Source organism: Nansenia antarctica (genome assembly GCF_963989245.1).
Source record: "Nansenia antarctica genome assembly, chromosome: 15".
NCBI lineage: Eukaryota > Metazoa > Chordata > Actinopteri > Argentiniformes > Microstomatidae > Nansenia > Nansenia antarctica.
This window is the reverse complement of record NC_137685.1, coordinates 11,024,133-11,044,055: the sequence shown is the minus strand read 5'-3', so window position 1 is coordinate 11,044,055 and position 19,923 is coordinate 11,024,133. Positions and strand designations below refer to the sequence as shown.

At 49.6% G+C, this 19,923-nt stretch overlaps 1 protein-coding gene across 13 annotated transcripts in view; it reads left to right on the top strand.

Moving 5' to 3' along the window:
• Positions 1-19,923, top strand: part of atp2b2 (ATPase plasma membrane Ca2+ transporting 2) — a gene marked incomplete at both ends in the record, with an annotated part of 71,301 nt that overhangs the window by 34,250 nt on the left and 17,128 nt on the right. For 7 of the 13 annotated variants that reach the window (XM_080545500.1, XM_080545496.1, XM_080545495.1 and 4 more), the window contains 7 exons: positions 636-728; positions 3,297-3,338; positions 4,902-5,066; positions 6,072-6,286; positions 7,556-7,798; positions 17,835-18,076; positions 18,534-18,768. In XM_080545500.1, coding sequence (XP_080401626.1) covers positions 636-728; positions 3,297-3,338; positions 4,902-5,066; positions 6,072-6,286; positions 7,556-7,798; positions 17,835-18,076; positions 18,534-18,768 — 1,235 coding nt within the window. The remainder of the gene's footprint in view (positions 1-635; positions 729-3,296; positions 3,339-4,901; positions 5,067-6,071; positions 6,287-7,555; positions 7,799-17,834; positions 18,077-18,533; positions 18,769-19,923) is intronic. The other 6 variants (XM_080545494.1, XM_080545492.1, XM_080545491.1 and 3 more) reach the window with 3 other exon arrangements.

The window sequence follows — 19,923 nt, the reverse complement described above, 5'->3', positions numbered from 1 at the left end:
CAATGGTACCGCAGGATCGGCCATCTTGGATGACACAATAACAGTTTAGCCACGATGCTCATTCCTGTTACTGTTCTAGCAAAGCTTCAGTTATGATTTCCTAATGCTGAGTCACATGACATGAATAACATGGTTGAGATGAATTCTATACCGTAACGATCTTCCCACTAAAGTAAACATGGAGATTTGGAGTATTCTTAGTAAACAATGTCTCTGAATTACATCAAACTATATATGCTCCCTCTATATAATATATAATTATAATAATCACTAATAATAACACGTAGACTTATCACCTGGTCCAGGTATGCTGTAGGTGAACCTAGGACTTTGGTGAAGCCTTGCTTCCTATGCCATGGACCATTGTGTTGTACTGCTCTCCTTATAACCTCCCTATCATTCTGTTAAAGCCACATTCCGTAAAAACCTGTTTCATGTTGCATTTGTAACCGTTATCCCTGTAAGTCAGTCAAGCCCCTTTCCCTCTGACGTGAAGCTGTGTGTGTGTGTGTGTGTAAAAACACGCTACTCTACCGTGGTACTGAAGCTCTTAACTATGTTATTACCATGTTATGTATTGTTCACTGTTGCCCCCTTTTTTTACCCCCCCCCCCCCCCCCATTATGACTTGCTAGACTCCTCCCATCCGTCCGCCCACCCCATCGCAACTATAGCTACCGATGGTGCCGCAGGTACTAATGCCCCCGGTAACACCAGCCTAGTCAATGGTAGGTTGACCAGACCCCCCCCCACACACACACCCCTCCACACCCTGTCCCCTAGGCACCTCCCTCCCTCTCTCCTCCGACTGTCTTGACCCTATCCACCTACCTACCGACTTTTTTTCTCTCTCTCTCTCTCTCTCTCTCTCTCTCTCTCTCTCTCTCTCTCTCTCTCTCTCTCTCTCTCTCTCTCTCTCTCCTGAATGCATGTCTCCCGAGGTTGTCGACAGTCTTTTTTTCCCCATTCCCTTCTTCTTTTCTTTCCTATCGCTTTTGGATCAGCATGTAGGAAAAATGCCACAAATCAGTCCCGTCATTTAGCTTTCGAGGAACAGTAAAGCACGACGCCTTTAACGCTCGCTACGGCGGTGAGGACGCTGTCGCATTGAGGCGGGAGATGAATATCAGATGTGTGTAGGACGGGGGGACGGGGGGACGGGGGGCTGTGTGTCCCAGGGCAGGGTAAGACCCAAGGGGTCCGGTTGCTACAATGAGAGTTAGTGCACACGTCATTTAGACCACACTGCACAGTGTTTAGTGACTGTTAGTCTAAAGGAGATTTATGTATTTGCTGCGTTCGCCCATTAAACGGCGTGTATTTGTGTTCCGTCAGTGCTTCCGGAATGTCCCCTGAGCATTCCACCGTAAACACTATTGTGACATGTGACCTCTCCCCTGTGCTGCTGTGGTCTAGAAGGGTGTTTGATGTTCTAAGCAGTTGCTCAGGGACTCCAGGGGAATGGATCTCACACAGAGTGTTTAAGAATTGAAGTGAATTAAATTGATATCCATTACACACTGCTTTGTTTTAAACTACAAGGTGAGGAACATTTGCTTCAGTATTTAATCACACTTTTCTTTTACCATCATATAATTAAACAATTTTAAAAAATCCCCCTGCCTGCTTGTCAGTTTCCTTAGCTTATTAAGCTCCTTATGTAAAATCTTCTTCGTGACAAATTCCATTAGATTCACTTTAGAGATCTTATCTTTCAACTTTTTTGATTAATGGACGTCCAGGACTTCAAACTTGCATTTTCTTAGAGGAAAACATAGAATGATGATTGTACTTTGAAGTTGAATAACATCCTGTGTTTACTGTGAAGTAGCAAACCGTGACGGATTAGATGTGGTGGAAGATTCAGCGTTAGATCGTCACAGAAGATATTCAGCGAACAATGGGGGCAGGTTACAAATGAAAGCAGAAGCTTTTCTATGCTAAATTTGTTTTGCATTTCTTTTGTCGAAGCGGCTGGTTTATACAGATCCTAAGAACAGCATGGACATGAAATCTGGTTGAGTTGAACTGACATCCTTACTGTAGGGCTTGACTGTGAGCTGGGATATCTGGATACAGGATTCAATGGCTTTAGTCTCTCTCTCTCTCCGCAAACGTAGTCAAACTGGCTCTCCAGGCGAGAAGATGTATTAGGCCTTATCTCTCTACAGCGTTTACCTTCCGATTCCTCTTTCCTCTTGTGTGATCTCGCATGCACATTCTAATGTCAGTGTTACTCTGCATGCTGAGTTGTTCCTCTATGTGTGTGTGTGTGTGTGTGTGTGTGTTTGTGTGTGTGTGTTTGGCTCTCTCCTTCATCGTGTGTGTTATCTTTGTGAAACTGCACCTCTTGTCTTGACACCCCATGAAATATCTCAATGGCTTTTCTGTGTACTGTGGATTTGTGGAATTCCCTGTAGTGGTGAATGTGAGTATGTCAACCAGACTGATTCTCACACAGAATAAACTCTTCAAACACAGCACATCCAGAGGAAGGAGATTTCAGCTAAAATATCAATATTCTAGTTATTATTTATTTCGTTTAGTTTTATATTTTAGAGTGATTGACAGGTGTATAGACCACACTATTTTCATTATACTTGAGTCACTTTTCAAAGCCTTGCAGTTCATCCACCTGACCGTAGACACATAGCAGAAATGTGCTCTCTCTCACAGTCACTGACAAACTACAACACGAGATGCTTCCAAAGTTTATTGACTTTCTAGTACTCGAAGAAACATCGTGTTTTAGGTTTCTCTACAGACAACATTATTTCCACGTGACATATAGATTTTTGTGATTCATTCTCGGATAAATATTATCCTTAATAGCAGTCCTTAGCTAGACCATCTATAGCTAGAACCAGGTGGAGGTAGAAATCGGAGGACAGGCTCGTTGTTAAACTTGGAATTGAATGGGGAACGGTATCAAATGGTACCAAACACACACATGTTTGACACCATTCCTCATTCCATTTTGTGCATTACCACAAGCCCATCCTCCAATCTCTACCTCCACCAGCCTTTCCTGGCCGGCACAGATAGACAGTGAGAGTAGCCCACACACATCAGCTGACATCCGACCCGCAGTCCTTCGACACCCCACACACTTCCACAGTCTCATTATAATGCTTTTCTGTTATGTATGTTACTGTCACGGAGATGTTGAATAAATCTTCATTTTTCTGTCTTCCTGTTGTTATTTTTGGTTTCACTGTTGACGTCCGTGTGATGACTGTTGTGTCCTTGTCTGCTTTGGTTCTTTTTGTCCTGTGTGTCGTGTGTCTCCATCGTAGGTAAAATGCAGGATGGGAATATGGAGCACAACCAGCCCAAAGGTAACAGTTACGCCGATTACTTCACCTTTCAACCCCCCTGGTGCCTCCTCACTCACTCTCTCTCTCTCTTTCTTTCTTTCTCGTTCTCTCTCTCTCTCTCTCTCTCTCTCTCTCTCTCTCTCTCTCTCTCTCTAGTCCAAACACTCAGTAAGACTGACTGTTTTTTATAAAGATAAAAGTTCGAAAAAAAGATAACTGTATAGTCTTATATAAAGGGCAGATTCCCCAGACACAAATTAAGCCTAATCCTAGATTTAAAAACATTGTCGATTGAGAGTGGGATTTAGTCCAGGTCTAGGCTAATCTGTGTCCGGGAAATCACCCCTAGTTTAATTATTGTATTCTTTTTTTAAATACGATGTTGCACTTATTGTGTGTGTTTGTGTGTGTGTGTGTGTGTCTGTCTCTGCCTTGTGTCACCACTGTCACTGCGTTGTTGCTATGTGTCTGCCGCTCTCTGTTAGCCTAGCTTATCAAAGGCTAATCTTCCAATATCCACACTCACATACCACACAGAATGAACCGATGTTCTGGCTGTATATGATATGGTAGTGTGGACATTGAAACATAACTATAGGTCCCTCAGTGATCAGCTGATCGGTCCGCCCCCCCCTGACCCACACAACTGGCTAAATACCTGTGTATCTGACTGTATTGAAGTCACAGTGTGAAAGGATCTGTTTAATGTTACTGGGTTCATTTAAGAAAGTTCATCATTTTTGTCTTTGAAAGGTTTTCATGTGAAGAGGAGAACGTTCACTTTATTGCGATTGTTCAAGCTAGGCTGGAATAATGTTGTTAACGGGTTGCGTTTATGCAGTGTTTTTCATAGGTTTTCAGAGTGCTTGGCATTGTGTTGGGGGTAAGCCGCAGTTAAAGGGCTGTTCAGTTGTTGTGTACGTAGGATAAGCATTGAGGATACGGGATGCTTGCACCATGCAGACACATGTTCAAGATGATGTCGCTTAGACGATAGAAAGAGAGCTGCACGCTCTTGCTCCGATGCTAATTCTATATTTTAAATTAAGTATTTAACACACTGTCTTCTTCAGGTTTGGAATCTGTGATGTTGCTTCCATGTTTAACAAATCCGTAAAAAATGACAGACTCAACTGTATTGTTTCCGATGCCAAAAAAACGAAATCACATCGCATTTGAGCCTGTGAGAATGAGATGGTGTTGGTGTGTTTTCTCTCTCCCCCGCACAGGAAGGGGACCAAGTCTGTCTGTATAACTACCCCACCTCCTCCCAGTTCAATCACAATGTGTTTTATAGCACACTACACACACACATATCGGTCAATAAACCACCACAGAACCAGAAATCAGGTTTTCCAACAAACTATGAATGGAGTCAGACTAAGCTAAGGTTCCCTCCTCTGTTGACGACCACACAGTGGTTAAGGACGGTAACTCATAGAGTCAGTGTGTGTGTGTGTATGTGTGTGTGCGTGCGTGTGTGCGTGCGTGCGTGCGTGCGTGCGTGCGTGCGTGCGTGTGTGTGTGTGTGTGTGTGTGCGCGTGTGCGCGTGCATGTGCGTGTGTGTGTCGTGGTCGTTTCAGTTAAGAAGCAGGACGGCGCTGCTGCCATGGAGATGCAGCCGCTGAAGAGCGCCGAAGGAGGAGAGACGGAGGAGAAGGAGAAGAAGAAACCCAGCCACTCCAAGAAAGAGAAGTCCGTCCTTCAGGGGAAACTCACCAAGCTGGCCGTGCAGATCGGCAAAGCAGGTACCAGAGAAGATCTGACTGATGGAGTCATATCCCAGGACTACATGTAGATTAGACTAGACTACAGTAGGTTAGACTACAGTAGATTACAGTAGATAACAGTAGATTATAGTAGACTCTGAGATAATAGAATAGAACCAAATGGACACCATAGAACAGGAGAGAACAAAGCTTCAATATTCCTGGAGGAAAAACCATCAACCAGCATTCAGCAACCTTCATTAAACATGTCCCCACACTGACAACAGGCAGGCCCAGGCCAAAGGGCAGGTGTTAGATAATTAGCTTCTGCTAGAGTGCAGCTAGGTGTAACGAGCTAAGGTGCAGTCAGGTGTAATTGGCTACTGTAGGGTGCAGCTAGGTGTAATTAGCGAGGCTAGGGTGCAGCCAGGTCTAATGGGTTGTCTCCTCCCCAGTGTGGCGGTGATCTGTCCATCATTCTGATTTCTCTACTTCTAGTCTGCACTGCATCTCGTGACGTTAGAATTATACGGTTCTATCTCCATTTTTCGTCAAAATTGAGTTTTTTAAATATAATCTGATCCATTAGGGGTTTATTAATGCTTGTGTGGTGTTATTTTTCAAATGTTGACATTTTTGAGTTAGTTAATTCATAAAATACAAAGGTTCCATCTCACAAAACATAATGGAATGTACAAACTTTGACGCTCAATATCTCTGAACTGCCCTAAACGGAGATAGAACCTTATAATTCTAAGCTCACGATCTGATAGATGTTTCAAACACAGTCCAGCAGGGGTGGAGCTGGTGGAGGTAGAAGAAATCGGAGGCACAGGCTCATTGCAATGCATGGAATGGAATGAGGAAGGGTAATCGTGAGACGTGTTTGTGTGTGTGTGATGACGTTCCTCGTTCCGTTTCCGTGCGTGACGACGAGCCCGTCCTCCGATTTCTACCTCCACCAGCCTCCCCTGGCCCTGACTGTATCTGATAGATGTTTTGAACACATCTGTAATACGCTGTCGTCTCGTCCTCCCCCCCCAGGTCTGGTGATGTCGGCCATCACCGTCATCATCCTGGTGCTCTACTTCGCCGTGGACAACTTTGTCCTCCAGAAGAGACAGTGGCTGACGGAGTGCACGCCCATCTACATCCAGTACTTCGTCAAGTTCTTCATCATCGGTGTCACCGTGCTGGTGGTGGCCGTCCCCGAGGGTCTCCCCCTGGCTGTCACCATCTCTCTGGCCTACTCTGTCAAGGTAAGACGGTGACCCTCCTGACCTTCACCCCAACCGTAACCCTGACCCTAAGGCTAGCTCGACACGCGTGATGCTGGTTTAGATGGCGTCGATGACACGTGACGTTGTTTAGATGATGTTTTCGATAAAGGGCATGGGGAGTGGGGTCCAAGTCCAGGGCAGGCGTTCTTTGAAACCAAACAGGTACTAGACACATCAGGGGAGGCTGGAGGAGGTAGAAATCGGAGGATGGGCTCATTGTAATGCATGGTCTGTGTTTGGTCACGTGTTTGATACAATACCTCATACCATTCCACGCCTTACAATGAGCCCGTCCTCTGATTTCTACCTCCACCGGTCTCCCCTGGTACACACTTAATTTAGCTAATCAACGCCCTGGCAATAATCGTAAATCATTTTGGCGTTGTATTTTTTTTAGATCAAGGACATTCAGTGTTAAAACGAATCGCTTTGTTTTCAATAGACACTCACAGTAGGAGTCTCTAGGCACAGAGGGAGGTCGACACAGAAGAACGGTTTGTGTAACACATTTTTATTTCGCCCTCGGCGTACAGCTCAGCATACGCCCACGGCGTGCTGGAGAGAGTCTTTGTCAAACAATAATCAAGAACGGAAAATAATAAATGCCGGTCGCCGTCCTGGTCAACCGCACCCTTTCGGGAATCGTTCGCTCGCGTAGGCACTCCCTTTCGGGAATCGCTCGCTCACTTTTAGGCACTCTCTCTCCTGCCTTGTTCACTGTCCCGGGGGGGAACAAACACACACAGGTTAAAAGGACCAGCTGGATGATGAGTCTGATTGCTGACACCTGTCCGCAATCAGCCCCGTCATCCACACTCCACCACAGTCTGGCTCCACCTGCAGGCCAGAACGCGCCATGCTCCCCACACTCACATTATAATAATAATAATAATAATAATAATAATAATAATAATAATAATAATAATAATAATAATAATAACTTTATTTGTATAGCACTTGACATCAAAGTGCTTTACAATAGGTAAGCAGCAGTTTAAAACAATTTAAAATAACTATTTCAATTAAAAAAAAAACACAATTTCACAGCACAAATACAATAGGTAAAAACAAAAATGTTTAAACAATTTAAAAACAACTATTTCAATTTAAAAACACACATAATTACGACAGCACAAATACACAGCCTATGACATGTAGACAACAATGTGTAGAAAACAAAACAGAATGTTTTGATATTATGAAGAACATCTCCTAAAGATAGTCTGTTTGACTCAATGTCCTTCACAGAAAATGATGAAAGACAACAACCTGGTGCGTCACCTGGACGCCTGCGAGACGATGGGGAACGCCACGGCCATCTGCTCCGACAAGACGGGCACGCTGACCACCAACCGCATGACCGTGGTGCAGTGCTACATCGCCGACACCCACCACAAAGTGATCCCCGACCCCGGAGCCCTGCCCCCCAAGTCCCTGGACATCCTTGTCAACGCCATCGCCATCAACAGCGCCTACACCACCAAGATACTGGTGAGTACTACGGGTTGGTGAGGAGGAGGAGGAGGATGAGGAGGATGAGGATGATGAGGAGGATGAGGTTGATGTTGATGATGATGATGATAAGGATGATGTTGATGATGAGGAGGAGGATGAGAATGAGGATGAGGATGATGATGATGATGATGATGATGAGAGGAGGAGGAGGAGGAGGAGGAGGAGGAAGAGGATGAGGAGGATGAGGATGAGGTTGAGGATGATAAGGATGATGTTGATGATGAGGATGAGGATGATGTTGATGATGAGGATGATGATGAGTAATTGGCTTTGTTTGTGGTGCATATATCTGGGTGTCGCTCCCCCTCTACCCTTGCTACCCCATTTGAGAATCAAGTTTATATCCCATCTTGTTGCAGTCGAAACTACAATCCCAATGGTGTTACAGTACAGTTGAACTACAAGCCCCACGGTGCAGTGCAGTACAGTGCTAACCAGACAGACTGCAGCAAAGCCTTGGTCACATGGCCCCCAGCTGGACTAGCCTACAGCAGGGAGCTTAATGCTCTCTCTTTCTTAATAAAGGAAGCATATTAAAGTACCTCAGGGCAGGAACACAGCTATCAAAACCTCACCGTTTGTTCCAATCTCCCTCACTGAACGTGTTGCAGATTAAGTTGCGTGTTAATTAAACACACCCCCCTCTCAGAATCATGCTATCAAATCAACATGTGCTGTGTTCTGAATGAGAACGGGCCCCGGAGTCTTTGGCTGCGGAACAGAACCAAGCTGAGGGTTCTGTGGAGTGAAAGCCAAAGTATATAAAAAAAAAAAAATGCCTTTGCTGTAACATTGGCCTGGGAGTGGAGCGATCTACACAGGACTGAGTGTATGCTACAAACTCTTTTCTCAAAAGAGAGGCGGGTCGCTAACAGTGCGATCGTTCCTTCTCGTGGCTGCCTGCCTGCCTGTCTCTCTTTTGGAGGGAATAATTGATCTGAACATGGTTGTTGGAGTTAGTGAGACATGCACCCAAACAGCCCACCAGCTTGTCTCTACTGTAGCACCCAGATAATCGTGTTCATTAGAGGGAGCATTTCCTCGCCATCTGCTTGGTGATGGAGAGTAGCAAAATCTTGTCGGAAGCTTTTCTCTGACAGTAAGAGGGTCTTGGGGTTAGAGGGTCTCTGGCAGTTTCATTGTCTGAGATTCATTGTTTTGAGATTCATTCAGGGTTTTTGCGCTTCATGGCACAATTCTTTTACGGTGTGTTTCCTAAACCCCGCCCACATCCAGCTGGTCTCTGGTTGGCCAGGTTGTCCAGGTGTGGTCACCTGGTGTGACTGACTGGGTTCGTACCTGGGTCCCCCCCCCCCCTTGCTTGCCACAAAACGGTGTTAGCTTGCTGAGCTGAAGTCTGGTTCACTCCAGGAGCTTACTTACTTAAGCTGTCACGGCGAATACTCACGCGACACGACGACTAATTGGCTCGTGAGCGTCAAGGTGGAAAAAACAGATCCCGACTATAATGAGTTTGTTTGTCCTAATCATCCGCGACTCTCAGCAGGCGCCGCGTTGCGTCGAGGCGCTGTAAAAAAAAAAGTGCTTTAAGGGACGCTCTGTCTTGCTTCTTTTTGTCGCGTAGTTCCCTCTCTCCGCTCTGTTGTTGCCGTGGCAACGGCTGTGCCACCCGACGGGATCATACCAGGACAGGCCTCGGTTGGCGCCCCGGTAACGTTGAGGACGCTGCCACTGAGGTGTCACGACGCGGCCAGCTGATTGGCTGCCATGTTGAAGACTCTCACAGTTCATTGGCTTGTCACGATGAATATTTCTCAGTGTGGAGCCGGTTCATTGGCTGTCATAATGAATATTTCTCAGTATGGAGCCGGTTCATTGGCTGTCATGACGACGGCTCTCGCAGCTCCAGGTCGGAGTAATCCTCTCCCTGGCGTCTTCGTGAACACACACCATCTGCCGGCTTCGGGGGAGGCTGGGGGAGGTAGAAATCGGAGGACGGGCTCATTTTAATGCACAGAAAAGGAATGAGGAACGATATCCAACTCGCAGCGTTCGATACTGTTCTTCATTCCATTCCATGCATTGCAATGAGACAGTCCTTCGATTTCTACCTCCCCCAGCCTCCCCCGACCTGCCTGTGACACTGGGCCTGCCAGGCGCTGTGGGTTACCTGAGCTCAACAGCCAATAGGATTTTAGCGATTCCAGGCGGGTGGGGGGTGGGGGCGGGGGGTGTAAGTGGGTTTAATGAAAGGATTTGTCATCTTAATCTCTTTATTTCTTCCAAATGTTTTGAGTTAATTCACAATGTCGTGTGGTTAACCATCCTGGCCAGTCATAATCTAGACATTCTGTTTTGGGTTTTCTTCTTTCATTTCTTTTTTGTTGTCGTTCTCATTAGTCATTTATAGACACGATATCACCAAAATAATCTAATTTTTTTAAACGATCTTTGAGTGAAGATATTTCGCTTTGAATGCCGTGGACAGTCAAATCGGACATACTAACACGGTATGAGGGTTTCTTTAGGAAGTAAACACAGACCTCACGTTTCCATAGCGATGATGCAGCTGCACCTGAAATGATGAGATGCTGGAGATAGTATGCATCGTGGAATGACCACAAATATGATGCCCCCTCGCTCTCGTGTTGTAGCTCTATATACAGTGTGTTCGCTCTCCCTCAGTGCGTGTTCACACCAGCCCAGGGACAGGCTTCAGAGATCAATCACACAGCAGATGAAATGGTCCTCTTCTAAGTTAGGGAACCGAGGGGAATCCTCTCGTTTCCTCTCCTCTCCCCTCCTCTCCCCTCCTCTCCTCTCCCTCCTCTCCTCTCCTCTCCCCTCCCCTCCCCTCCTCTCCTCTCCTCTCTCCCCTCCCCTCCCCTCCTCTCCTCTCCTCTCCTCTCCCCTCCTCTCCTCTCCTCTCCCCTCCCCTCCTCTCCCCTCCCCTCCCCTCCTCTCCTCCCTCCTCCCCTCCTCTCCCCTCCCCTCTCCCCTCCTCTCCCCTCCCCTCCCCTCCTCTCCTCTCCTCTCCTATCTCTCCCCTCCTCTCCTCTCCTCTCCTCTCCTCTCCTCTCCTCTCCTCTCCTCTCCTATCTCTCCCCTCCTCCCCTCCCCTCTCCTCTCCCCTCCTCTCCCCCCCTCTCCTCTCCTCTCCTCTCCTCTCCCCTCCTCTACCCTTCTCTCCTCTCCTCTCTCCCCTCCTCTCCTCTCCTCTCCTCTCCTCTCCTCTCCCCTCCTCTCCTCTCCTCTCCTCTCCTCTCCTCTCCTCTCCTCTCTCCCCTCCTCTCTTCTCCTCTCCTCTCCTCTCCCTTCCTCTCCCTTCCTCTCCTCTCCTCTCCTCTCTTCTCCCCTCCTCTCCCCTCCCCTCCTCTCCTCTCCTCTCCTCTCCTCTCCCCTCCTCTTCTCTCCTCTCCTCTCCTCTCTTCTCCTCTCCTCTCCTCTCCTCTCCCCTCCTCTCCCCTCCTCCCCTCTCCTCTCCCTTCCTCTCCTCTCCTCCCCTCTCCTCTCCTCTTCTCTCCTCTCCTCTCCTCTCCCCTCCTCTCCCCTCCTCTCCCCTCCTCTCCCCTCCCCTCCTCTCCCCTCCTCTCCTCTCCCCTCCTCTCCCCTCCCCTCCTCTCCCCTCCTCTCCTCTCCTCTCCCCTCCCCTCCTCTCCTCTCCCCTCCTCTCCCCTCCCCTCCCCTCCCCTCCTCTCCCCTCCCCTCTCCTGTCCTCTCCCCTCCCCTCCTCTCCTCTCCCCTCCTCTCCTCTCCCCTCCCCTCCCCTCCTCTCCTCTCCTCTCCCCTCCTCTCCCCTCCTCTCCTCTCCTCTCCTCTCCTCTCCATCCTGACGCGCTGATCTAGGAGGAGCGTCAGAACTTGACGTAGGTCTCCTGCGGCTTCCAGCCTCCACCACCACCAGCCCCCCCCCCCTCCCCCCCACACACACACACCACCACCACCCCACCCCGGACCCCCTGGGCTGGGCTTACGTAACGCCCCCCCCCCCCTCTCTCTCTTCTCCACTCGGGGGGAAGGCTACAGAAGCCTTTGATAAGCACACAAAGGAACCTTTGATATCCATATCATTTCAGTTTTCTCTCTGTTAATCCAGAGGAGGAGGAGAAGACTCTGTTGACCCCCCCCCCCCACCCCACCTAAGCCCCCCCGCCAGTAGCCCCAGCTCAGCAACCCTCCAGCCACCCCTCGACTATATGGAGTCGACTTCTGCCTTTGAGAGGGATGGATACCGCGTGGAATGGAATGAGGCATGGCATCAAACACATCAGAATCCCTCATTCCATTTCCCTCTGAGTCCTCTGATTTCTACCTCCCCACCCGCCTCAACCACCTCCTATTTCAGCACAAAGGAAAACACTTTAGAAGCTTCTAAAAAAAGCTTCTGGCTTTTAGCTTCTGAGTGTACAATAGGTCACCGTTACTAACCCACAGTCACCCTCAGAAACCTTCAAACTGCACAGTTACAGTCACAATCGGTTACGATCAGCTGCAAAACGGACGTTTCAGGAGGGATTGTCATTCGCGTTATGTTGATCACATGCATCGTTCCCCTCGTTCTCCCGTAATGAATGAATATGATTGTATTCCCGACAGAATAATGAGTTTTCCTTTATCATCAAAGGGATGTGCTCACTGTACTGTCTCATCCCTGATCTCCTGATCTCCTGATCTCCTGTTTCCTGTTTCCTGTCTCCTGTTTCCTGTCTCCTATTTCATGTCCTGTTAGGTAATAGACCCTACTGCAGGGGGGAGGCCGGTGGAGGGAGAAATCGGAGGACGTCGGGCTGGTCATCAATGCATAGACTGGAACGAGGAACGATGACGCAAACACGTGCGATCTCTCTCCACCGTTCCTCATTCCATTCCGTGCGTCATGACGAGCCCCCCCCGGTCCTCCGATGTCTGCCTCCCCCAGCCTCCCCCCAGCCTCCCCGAGCCTCCCCCCAGCCTCCCCCAGCCTCCCCTCTGCTCCCCTGCTGTGCGTTTCGGACCGCTCCTCCGCATCGGTGGACTGAAATAGAGTCGGAAACGTATCACACCACAGATGGGCCCGTCCTGTATAGGCGGTCTGACACTGATACAGGCTGTATTCTGAACTCCCTGTGTGTGTGTGTGTGTGTGTGTGTTCCTCTGAGGGGGGTCTTATGTTGCCTCTCTACCACCTGCTCTGTTAACCCCTGGGGGTGCGGGGGGGGGGGGGGGGGGTCAAACACTGGGGTCAGTCGGTCAGTCTGTCTGTCTGTCACACTTTACATTAACCTTACATAAGCCTTTAGGAGACAGGAAATGGGAGATGAGATGGTACAGTAAGCACAACCCCCCCCCCCCCCCCACCAGCTTACCAGGGTAATAACTGTAGTGACTCCAGGCATTGAGCAGTGTTCCTGCTTCAGCCACCTCAGAGGGGGTAAATTGTGGGGGGGGGGGCGGGTGCTGAGGGATATGCTGCTTTAGCTCAAATGCTGCTGCTGTCAAAGGCTGAGTGTCTGAGTCATGGATTACATCATGTAGTACATCATGTAGTACATCGACAAACAGAGTTGTGGTGTGTGTGTGTGTGTGTGTGTGTGTGTGTGTGTGTGTGTGTGTGTGTGTGTGTGTGTGTGTGTGTGTGTGTGTGGGGGTGAGTGTGTGTGTGGCGGTGACTGATTCCCAGAAGATGCATCGTCACCCTACATGTCTGTCGTGAAAAGCACACTAAAAAAAGTTGAAAAGCACCATAGGGATGGTTCTGGTTCTCTGTTGAACCCCCCCCCCCCATAACAGATCTTGTCAACAGATTGATATTGATTCTGACTCCTTCTGTCAAGCCAGCAGGGGACTAGCAAGGGGAAGGCGAGCTTACCAAGCCAGGCTACAGTCCACCAAGATGAGCCTCGTCCTTTTTAAGAGTCTTCGTTTTTGTCTTTATGTAATTGGGAAAGCTCTCTGTGCTTTTTGTCAGCCGGATGACGATGATCACGCTTGTTTGCACATCGCTAGTAAGGAGCAAGAGTGAGTGAGCGTCTTCGGACATCTATGGCTGGGAGCGCCGCAGTGTCCCCGATCCTCTCTGAGGAGGAACCCACTCTGGGATACTTGTACACAAGAGCAGCAGTGCACTAACAGCCTGCAGTAACAGTACACTGTGAAACGTACCAGTGTGGAAATAGTGAAATGTGAAATGTGACGCATATCAACACAATGATTCATTTCATGGCGAGAGGACGGTCGCTTTCGATGGCGCCTGGGTTTCAGACGGCACGGCCCGAGGCGTCGCTGAGGTGACAGTCGTGTCATAAGAGGAGGATTCCCTTCCCCCCGCCGCGTGACGACGGCAATGACGTCGTTCGGATCCGTCCCCCCGCTTCTAAGTCCGCGCGGCGTCGACGCAAAATGTTGAGCGCTGCGAATCGAATCGATCCGTCGTATGTGTGCGTGCGTGCATGTGTGGTGTGTGTGTGAGATGTCATTGGAGAATGTCAGTGGTGCAGGTGTGCACTGGTAGTGCAGATGGGGGAATTGGGGGGTGGGGGGGGTGGGCGGGAGGGCGGCTGAGGTAGTGTTAGTTGAGAAGGACGGGGGCGGGAATGGGGGGACAAAAAAAAAAAAATGAGTTTTTCACAATGAAAATAACAAGACTCCCAATAAGCTGCTCCGTTTCTAGCGTAGCTCCCAAGGTGAAGCAGCATTAGAACGTACCTCCATTGTTAGGGGGGTATAATCACAGTGTTGGCTCTTGGAGGAGTGATCAGTGTTCTATTTTAAAACACTCTTCTCACCATCGCAGAGGTCGGGTGTGATGTCTCACTGTTACCAGATCTGCTTCCATTTATACACTCTGAGTCACCGTGAGGATGTAGTCAGGAAGCAGCTCTGGAGAACCTTGTGTCTCCTGGTCTACAGTATCTGTTTGTGGGATCCCCCCCTCCCCCCCCCCCCCTCCACCCCCCTCTCCCCCCCTCCTTCACCCACCCCCTCCACCCCCCACCCACTCCCCTGCATGACGTAGAGCTAAGATAAATCGAACGCACCTCGATTGAAGTATTTGAAATGCTGAGGACTCGGGTGTCTGGTGTCCTGTTGTCTCTCAGCCAGGAGCTGGCAGAGTCTCTTCCTGTACGGGGGCGGGGGGGCATCAGAGAGTTAATGTGAGAATGACCTTAGCGGGGTTGCAGGGGGTGTGTGTGGGCATGTGTGTGTGTGTGTGTGTGTGTGTGTGTGTGTGTGACACTGACGTGTCTGTGTCTGTGTGTGTGTGTGTGTGTGCGTGCATGTGCACGTACGTGTGCATGTGCGTGTGTGCGTGCGACGTGTGCATGCAACGTAATATGTGTGTGAAGAGGAGCCCTGTGGCTCTGGGTGTGTACCGAGAGCAACCTGCCAAGAGGGTGGGGGGGAGGGGGGGGGGGAGGGGAGGGTGGGGGGGGCGAGGAAGAGCAGCTCTAGGGGCGAGAATGTGAGAAGCCCAGGCTCCGAAAGGAAGTGCGCCTGCCAGATCTCCCCTTGGCATATGTCGATGCCCGCGGGAGTGCCCAGCCACCAGGGAGAGGGGCAGCTGTTGCCTCGCCCCGATTGCCATGCCCGCGCTCCCATGCCAGCTCTGCTCCGATGGCGTAGCGGCCTACGTCAAACCACGCCACCGCCGGGGCCTCCTTGAGGTTGAGGTTGAGGTTGAGCATCACAAGGAACAAACAATCCCTCGCCATTTCTATCAGACCGAAACCTCCGATTATGTCTAAACATTGTGACAGAGATGATACACTAGTAATTTGTAATTCCTCCGGGCGAGATTAGGAAAATTGAAATCAGACCTTAATCCGAGTACGAACGCGACGTGACGGAAGTGCATCCGGTCGACGTCCTGGAATGAACTAATGATGCAGCAAATGGTTTTTCGAAATCAAATCTGGATCACACTGATAAGCACATCAGACAGGCCCGTGACCAGACAGAACAGCAGTGACTATGCAGTAACGTCTGACACGGGGGGGGGGGGGCTGGTGGAGGTAGACATCGGAGAACGGGCTCATTGAAATGAGGAATGAGGAATTGTGTCAAACTTGTGATACCGTTCTTCATTCCATTCCCAATGCGTCATTCAACTGGTCGTCTGATTTCACACCATTCCTCATTCCCGTTTCCATGCATTACAATGAGCAAAGTCCTCCGATTTCTACCTCCGGCAGCCTCCCCTGGTCTGACATCAGCTCCTCGTCCACAGTTCCTAGAAGGCCCCTGTCACTAGACAGTCAAGTCTACTGAAGCGGAGCAGTTGCTAGGAGATACATCTGCGTGGGCAACACTTTGAAACAATGCCCGATGACGATGTTGATGTAACACAGTCATTATGGAAAGACAGGGAATGTCTTAATGTAATAAAGTCATTATGAAAGAACCGCTTATTCTAATCGTTACCACAGACGTACACTCAAGTATTTATAATCCTGCCTGCTTGTGTGTACGGTAAAAACACTGCCATGGAATAATCCCCCTTCTCATTATAGGAAGATTTTATTTTGAAATGATTAAATACGGTTTCGACGACTTTTAGATCTGTTCTGAATCACAGGAATCACCGGATTCGCTGAAGAACTTTTCTATGGTAACCACAACCGATCTGAGGGCACGGAATCAATATGCACGGGGCGCGCTCAGAGGCCTCCGAGGTGTTCTTGCTCGTTTGATATTAATTTAATTTCTCATATGTCTGCACATTCACAGGAAGCCTGGGCGCCCTCTTTTAGAATGCATAGAGATGAATTCATCCCTGACTCGAAAAGCTCGTGTTGATTTCAAGATGTATTATATCAATCTCCTGAATGATGTAACACGTTCTAACCCCGGAGGAGGTGTCCGCCGTTCGACACACTGCTGTCCTCTGCAGGAATGTCGGCAGTATAGCTGCATCAGTGGAGGCTGGTGGAGGAGGTAGAAGTATAGCTGCATAGTAGAGGCTGGTGGAGGAGGTAGAAACCGGAGGATGGTATCAAACCTGTCCTCCGGTTTCTACCTCCACCCTCTAGCCTCCCCCTGGGTTGCGGAGTATAGCGGTGGAGGAGAGGGGCTGTTCTGGTGTGTTCTGTGTGTGTGAGGTAGTGCTGAGGTGGCCTTTCATGTGATCAGCTGTGTTGTCACATCATATCCCTCACTGACAGACCTCAGGAAGGTCATGGTACATATGCTTGCGCGTGTGTGCGTGTGTGTGTGCGTGCGCGTGCGTGCGTGCGGGTGTGCAGATGTGTGTGTGTGTGTGCGTGCGGGTGTGCGTGTGTGTGTGTGCGTGCGTGCGTGCATGTGTGTGTGTGTGTGTGTGCGTGTGTGTGTGTGTGTGTGTGTGTGAATGTGAGAGGATGTAGAGAGAGGGTGAGAAACAGAGAGAGATTGAGACAGACATCCTCAGTTCTGTCTCTAACATTGGAGAGCTCAGTCTCTCTTCTCTTCCTTCTCTTCACTCCTCTTCTCACATCCCTTCTCTTCTCCCGTCTCCTCTCCTCTCCTCTCTTCTCACGTCACTTCGGCTAACTGCGGTTTGCCCTGTATTTCCATGGCAACGACAGAGAGCTGGTATACTGGCAGGCCTGTTGGAAAAGCTGCTCCAATCTCTAGTCTCTAGACATCACCAGTCGCTCCAATCTCTAGTCTCTAGACATCGCTAGGCGCTCCAATCTCTAGCAGATACCTTCTACTGTAGATGTAGCAGAGCTGACACAGATGGATTGCGATGGCGCTTTTAATAAGCCCATTCGAGGGTTTCTCTCGTGTTTTCTGTTGCACTGTGTATTGAACTGTGTGAAAACGGATGAAATAAACAAATAGTGTAAAAGAAGGCTAGTAGAATTCTACTCGAATGGCATCGATCTTTTAGATCCCCATGCTCTGAAGGCTCGACCGGAGTCAAACACATGCTCAAGAGTTCCTCCTCCTGTTGGTCTTATCTCAGAACCCCCCCCCCCCCCCCCCCCCCCGGCCCCAGAAAATATCGAAGTCACCCTAACCCTAACCCTAACTTCTTCATCTCTCAGCGAAATCCTCATCAAATGATATCACTGTCTGTGTGTTCCCACAGCCCGCTGAGAAGGAGGGCGGTTTCCCCCGGCAGGTGGGGAACAAGACCGAGTGCGGTCTGCTCGGTTTGATCCTGGACCTGAAGAGAGACTACCAAACCATCAGGAACCAGATCCCGGAGGAGAAGCTCTACAAGGTCTACACGTTCAACTCGGTCAGGAAGTCCATGAGCACCGTGGTCAAACTCCCCGACGGCAGCTTCAGGATGTACAGCAAAGGCGCCTCCGAGATCGTCCTGAAGAAGTGAGTACCTCCGCGCCCCCCTGGTCTGAGCCCCTCGACGCAGGCCGCTTCCTGGAGCTCTGATCCGTTGTGTTGAACCTTGGTTTTTTCTCCTCAGGTTTCTGTTGTTCATTGTAGCTTGCCCTCCCTAAACCATTAACGGAGGGCGGTGGATCTGTGTGTGTGTGTGTGTGTGTGTGTGTGTGTGTGTGTGTGTGTGTGTCTGTCTGTCTGTCTGTCTGTCTGTGTGTGTGTGTGTGTGTGTGTGTGTGTGTCTGTCTGTCTGTCTGTCTATGTGTGTGTGTGTGTGTGTGTGTGTGTGTGAGAGAGAGAAAGAGAGAGAGAGGGTGGGAGGGAGGGAGGGAGGGCGATGCAATACTGACCCAAGACCAGTGTCTAGGTGCGACCTCGCCCAGCTCCATGTCACCTCGCAGCTTTGACCTTTGACCCCACCCCCTCCTCCCTCCGCCGTTCCCAGGTGCTCTCGTATCCTGAGCGAGGTGGGCGAGGAGCGCGTGTTCCGTCCGAGGGACAGGGACGAGATGGTGAAGAAGGTGATCGAGCCCATGGCGTGTGACGGCCTGAGGACCATCTGCGTGGCGTACCGCGACTTCCCCGCCGACCCCGAGCCCTTCTGGGACAACGAGAACGACATCCTCAGCGACCTCACGGCCATATGCGTGGTGGGGATAGAGGACCCCGTCAGACCGGAGGTAGGAAGGACACACACACACACACACACACACAGAGACACACAGACCCAAATATACACACAGACAGACAAACCCAAATATGCACACACACACACAGACACAGACACATACACACACTCATGCACACACACAGACAGACAGACCCAAATATGCACGCACGCACACACACAGATAGACCCACGCACCCACACACACACACGCACACACACACACACACACACACACACACACACACACACACACCACACACACACACACCTGAGTAGGCTACTTCAGCAAAACCTCAAAGGACACTGTCAGAGAATTGACATGAGCAGATATGACGTCAATTAGACGCTTTATGTCCAAACCACTGTCCCGGAGTGACGGGAGGCTCGCCATGAGAACGGAGGATGTTTTCATTTAAGGTAGCCAGAGACAGTGACGACAGCATAGGCAATATGTACACTGTTTAATGTACTGTAGATGTCTGATTAAAAGAACATGGAGCTGAAATCAGAGCGAGAGAGATGGGGGGGGGGGGGGATTACTGTAGTATACAGTAAGAGAGTAAGAACTGGCAGTACCCCGCTTCTCAGAGAGGGAGAGAACACTGTACTCCTGCATTATTCAACAACCTCCTTTTATCTATATCCATATCCCCCTCTCTCTCTCTCTCTCTCTCTCTCTCTCTCTCTCTGTCTCTCTCTCTCTCTATCACCCTCACTCTCCCTCCCGCTCGCTCTCTCTTCCTCCATCTATTTCTCTCCCTCTCTCCCTCCCTCCCTCTCACTCTTCCTCTCTCTCCTTCTCTCTCCCTCCCTCTCCCCCCCCCCCTCCCTCCCTCCCTCTCTCTCTCCCTCCCTCCCTCTCCGTGTCTCCAGGGTCACATTGTAAAACTGTCAGTTTGTTGAAGGTCTCTCCCGAAAAGAACAACATGCCCTTGTAGAAGGGATACCATTACAGGGAAATGAAGTAGCAACCCAAACAAACACGGTTTAAGAGCCCGGTGACCTATAGATGCAGGCAAAGTCATCCCCTTTATCACGGCATTAAAGACTGCGAGCATCCAATCCGGTGCGTCATGGAGATGTATTTTAATGAACAAGCTTAGGGAGGTGTGACTGTAAATGTAATATACTGTAGTATTCTAGGTGATTCTGTGCTTGCTGTATG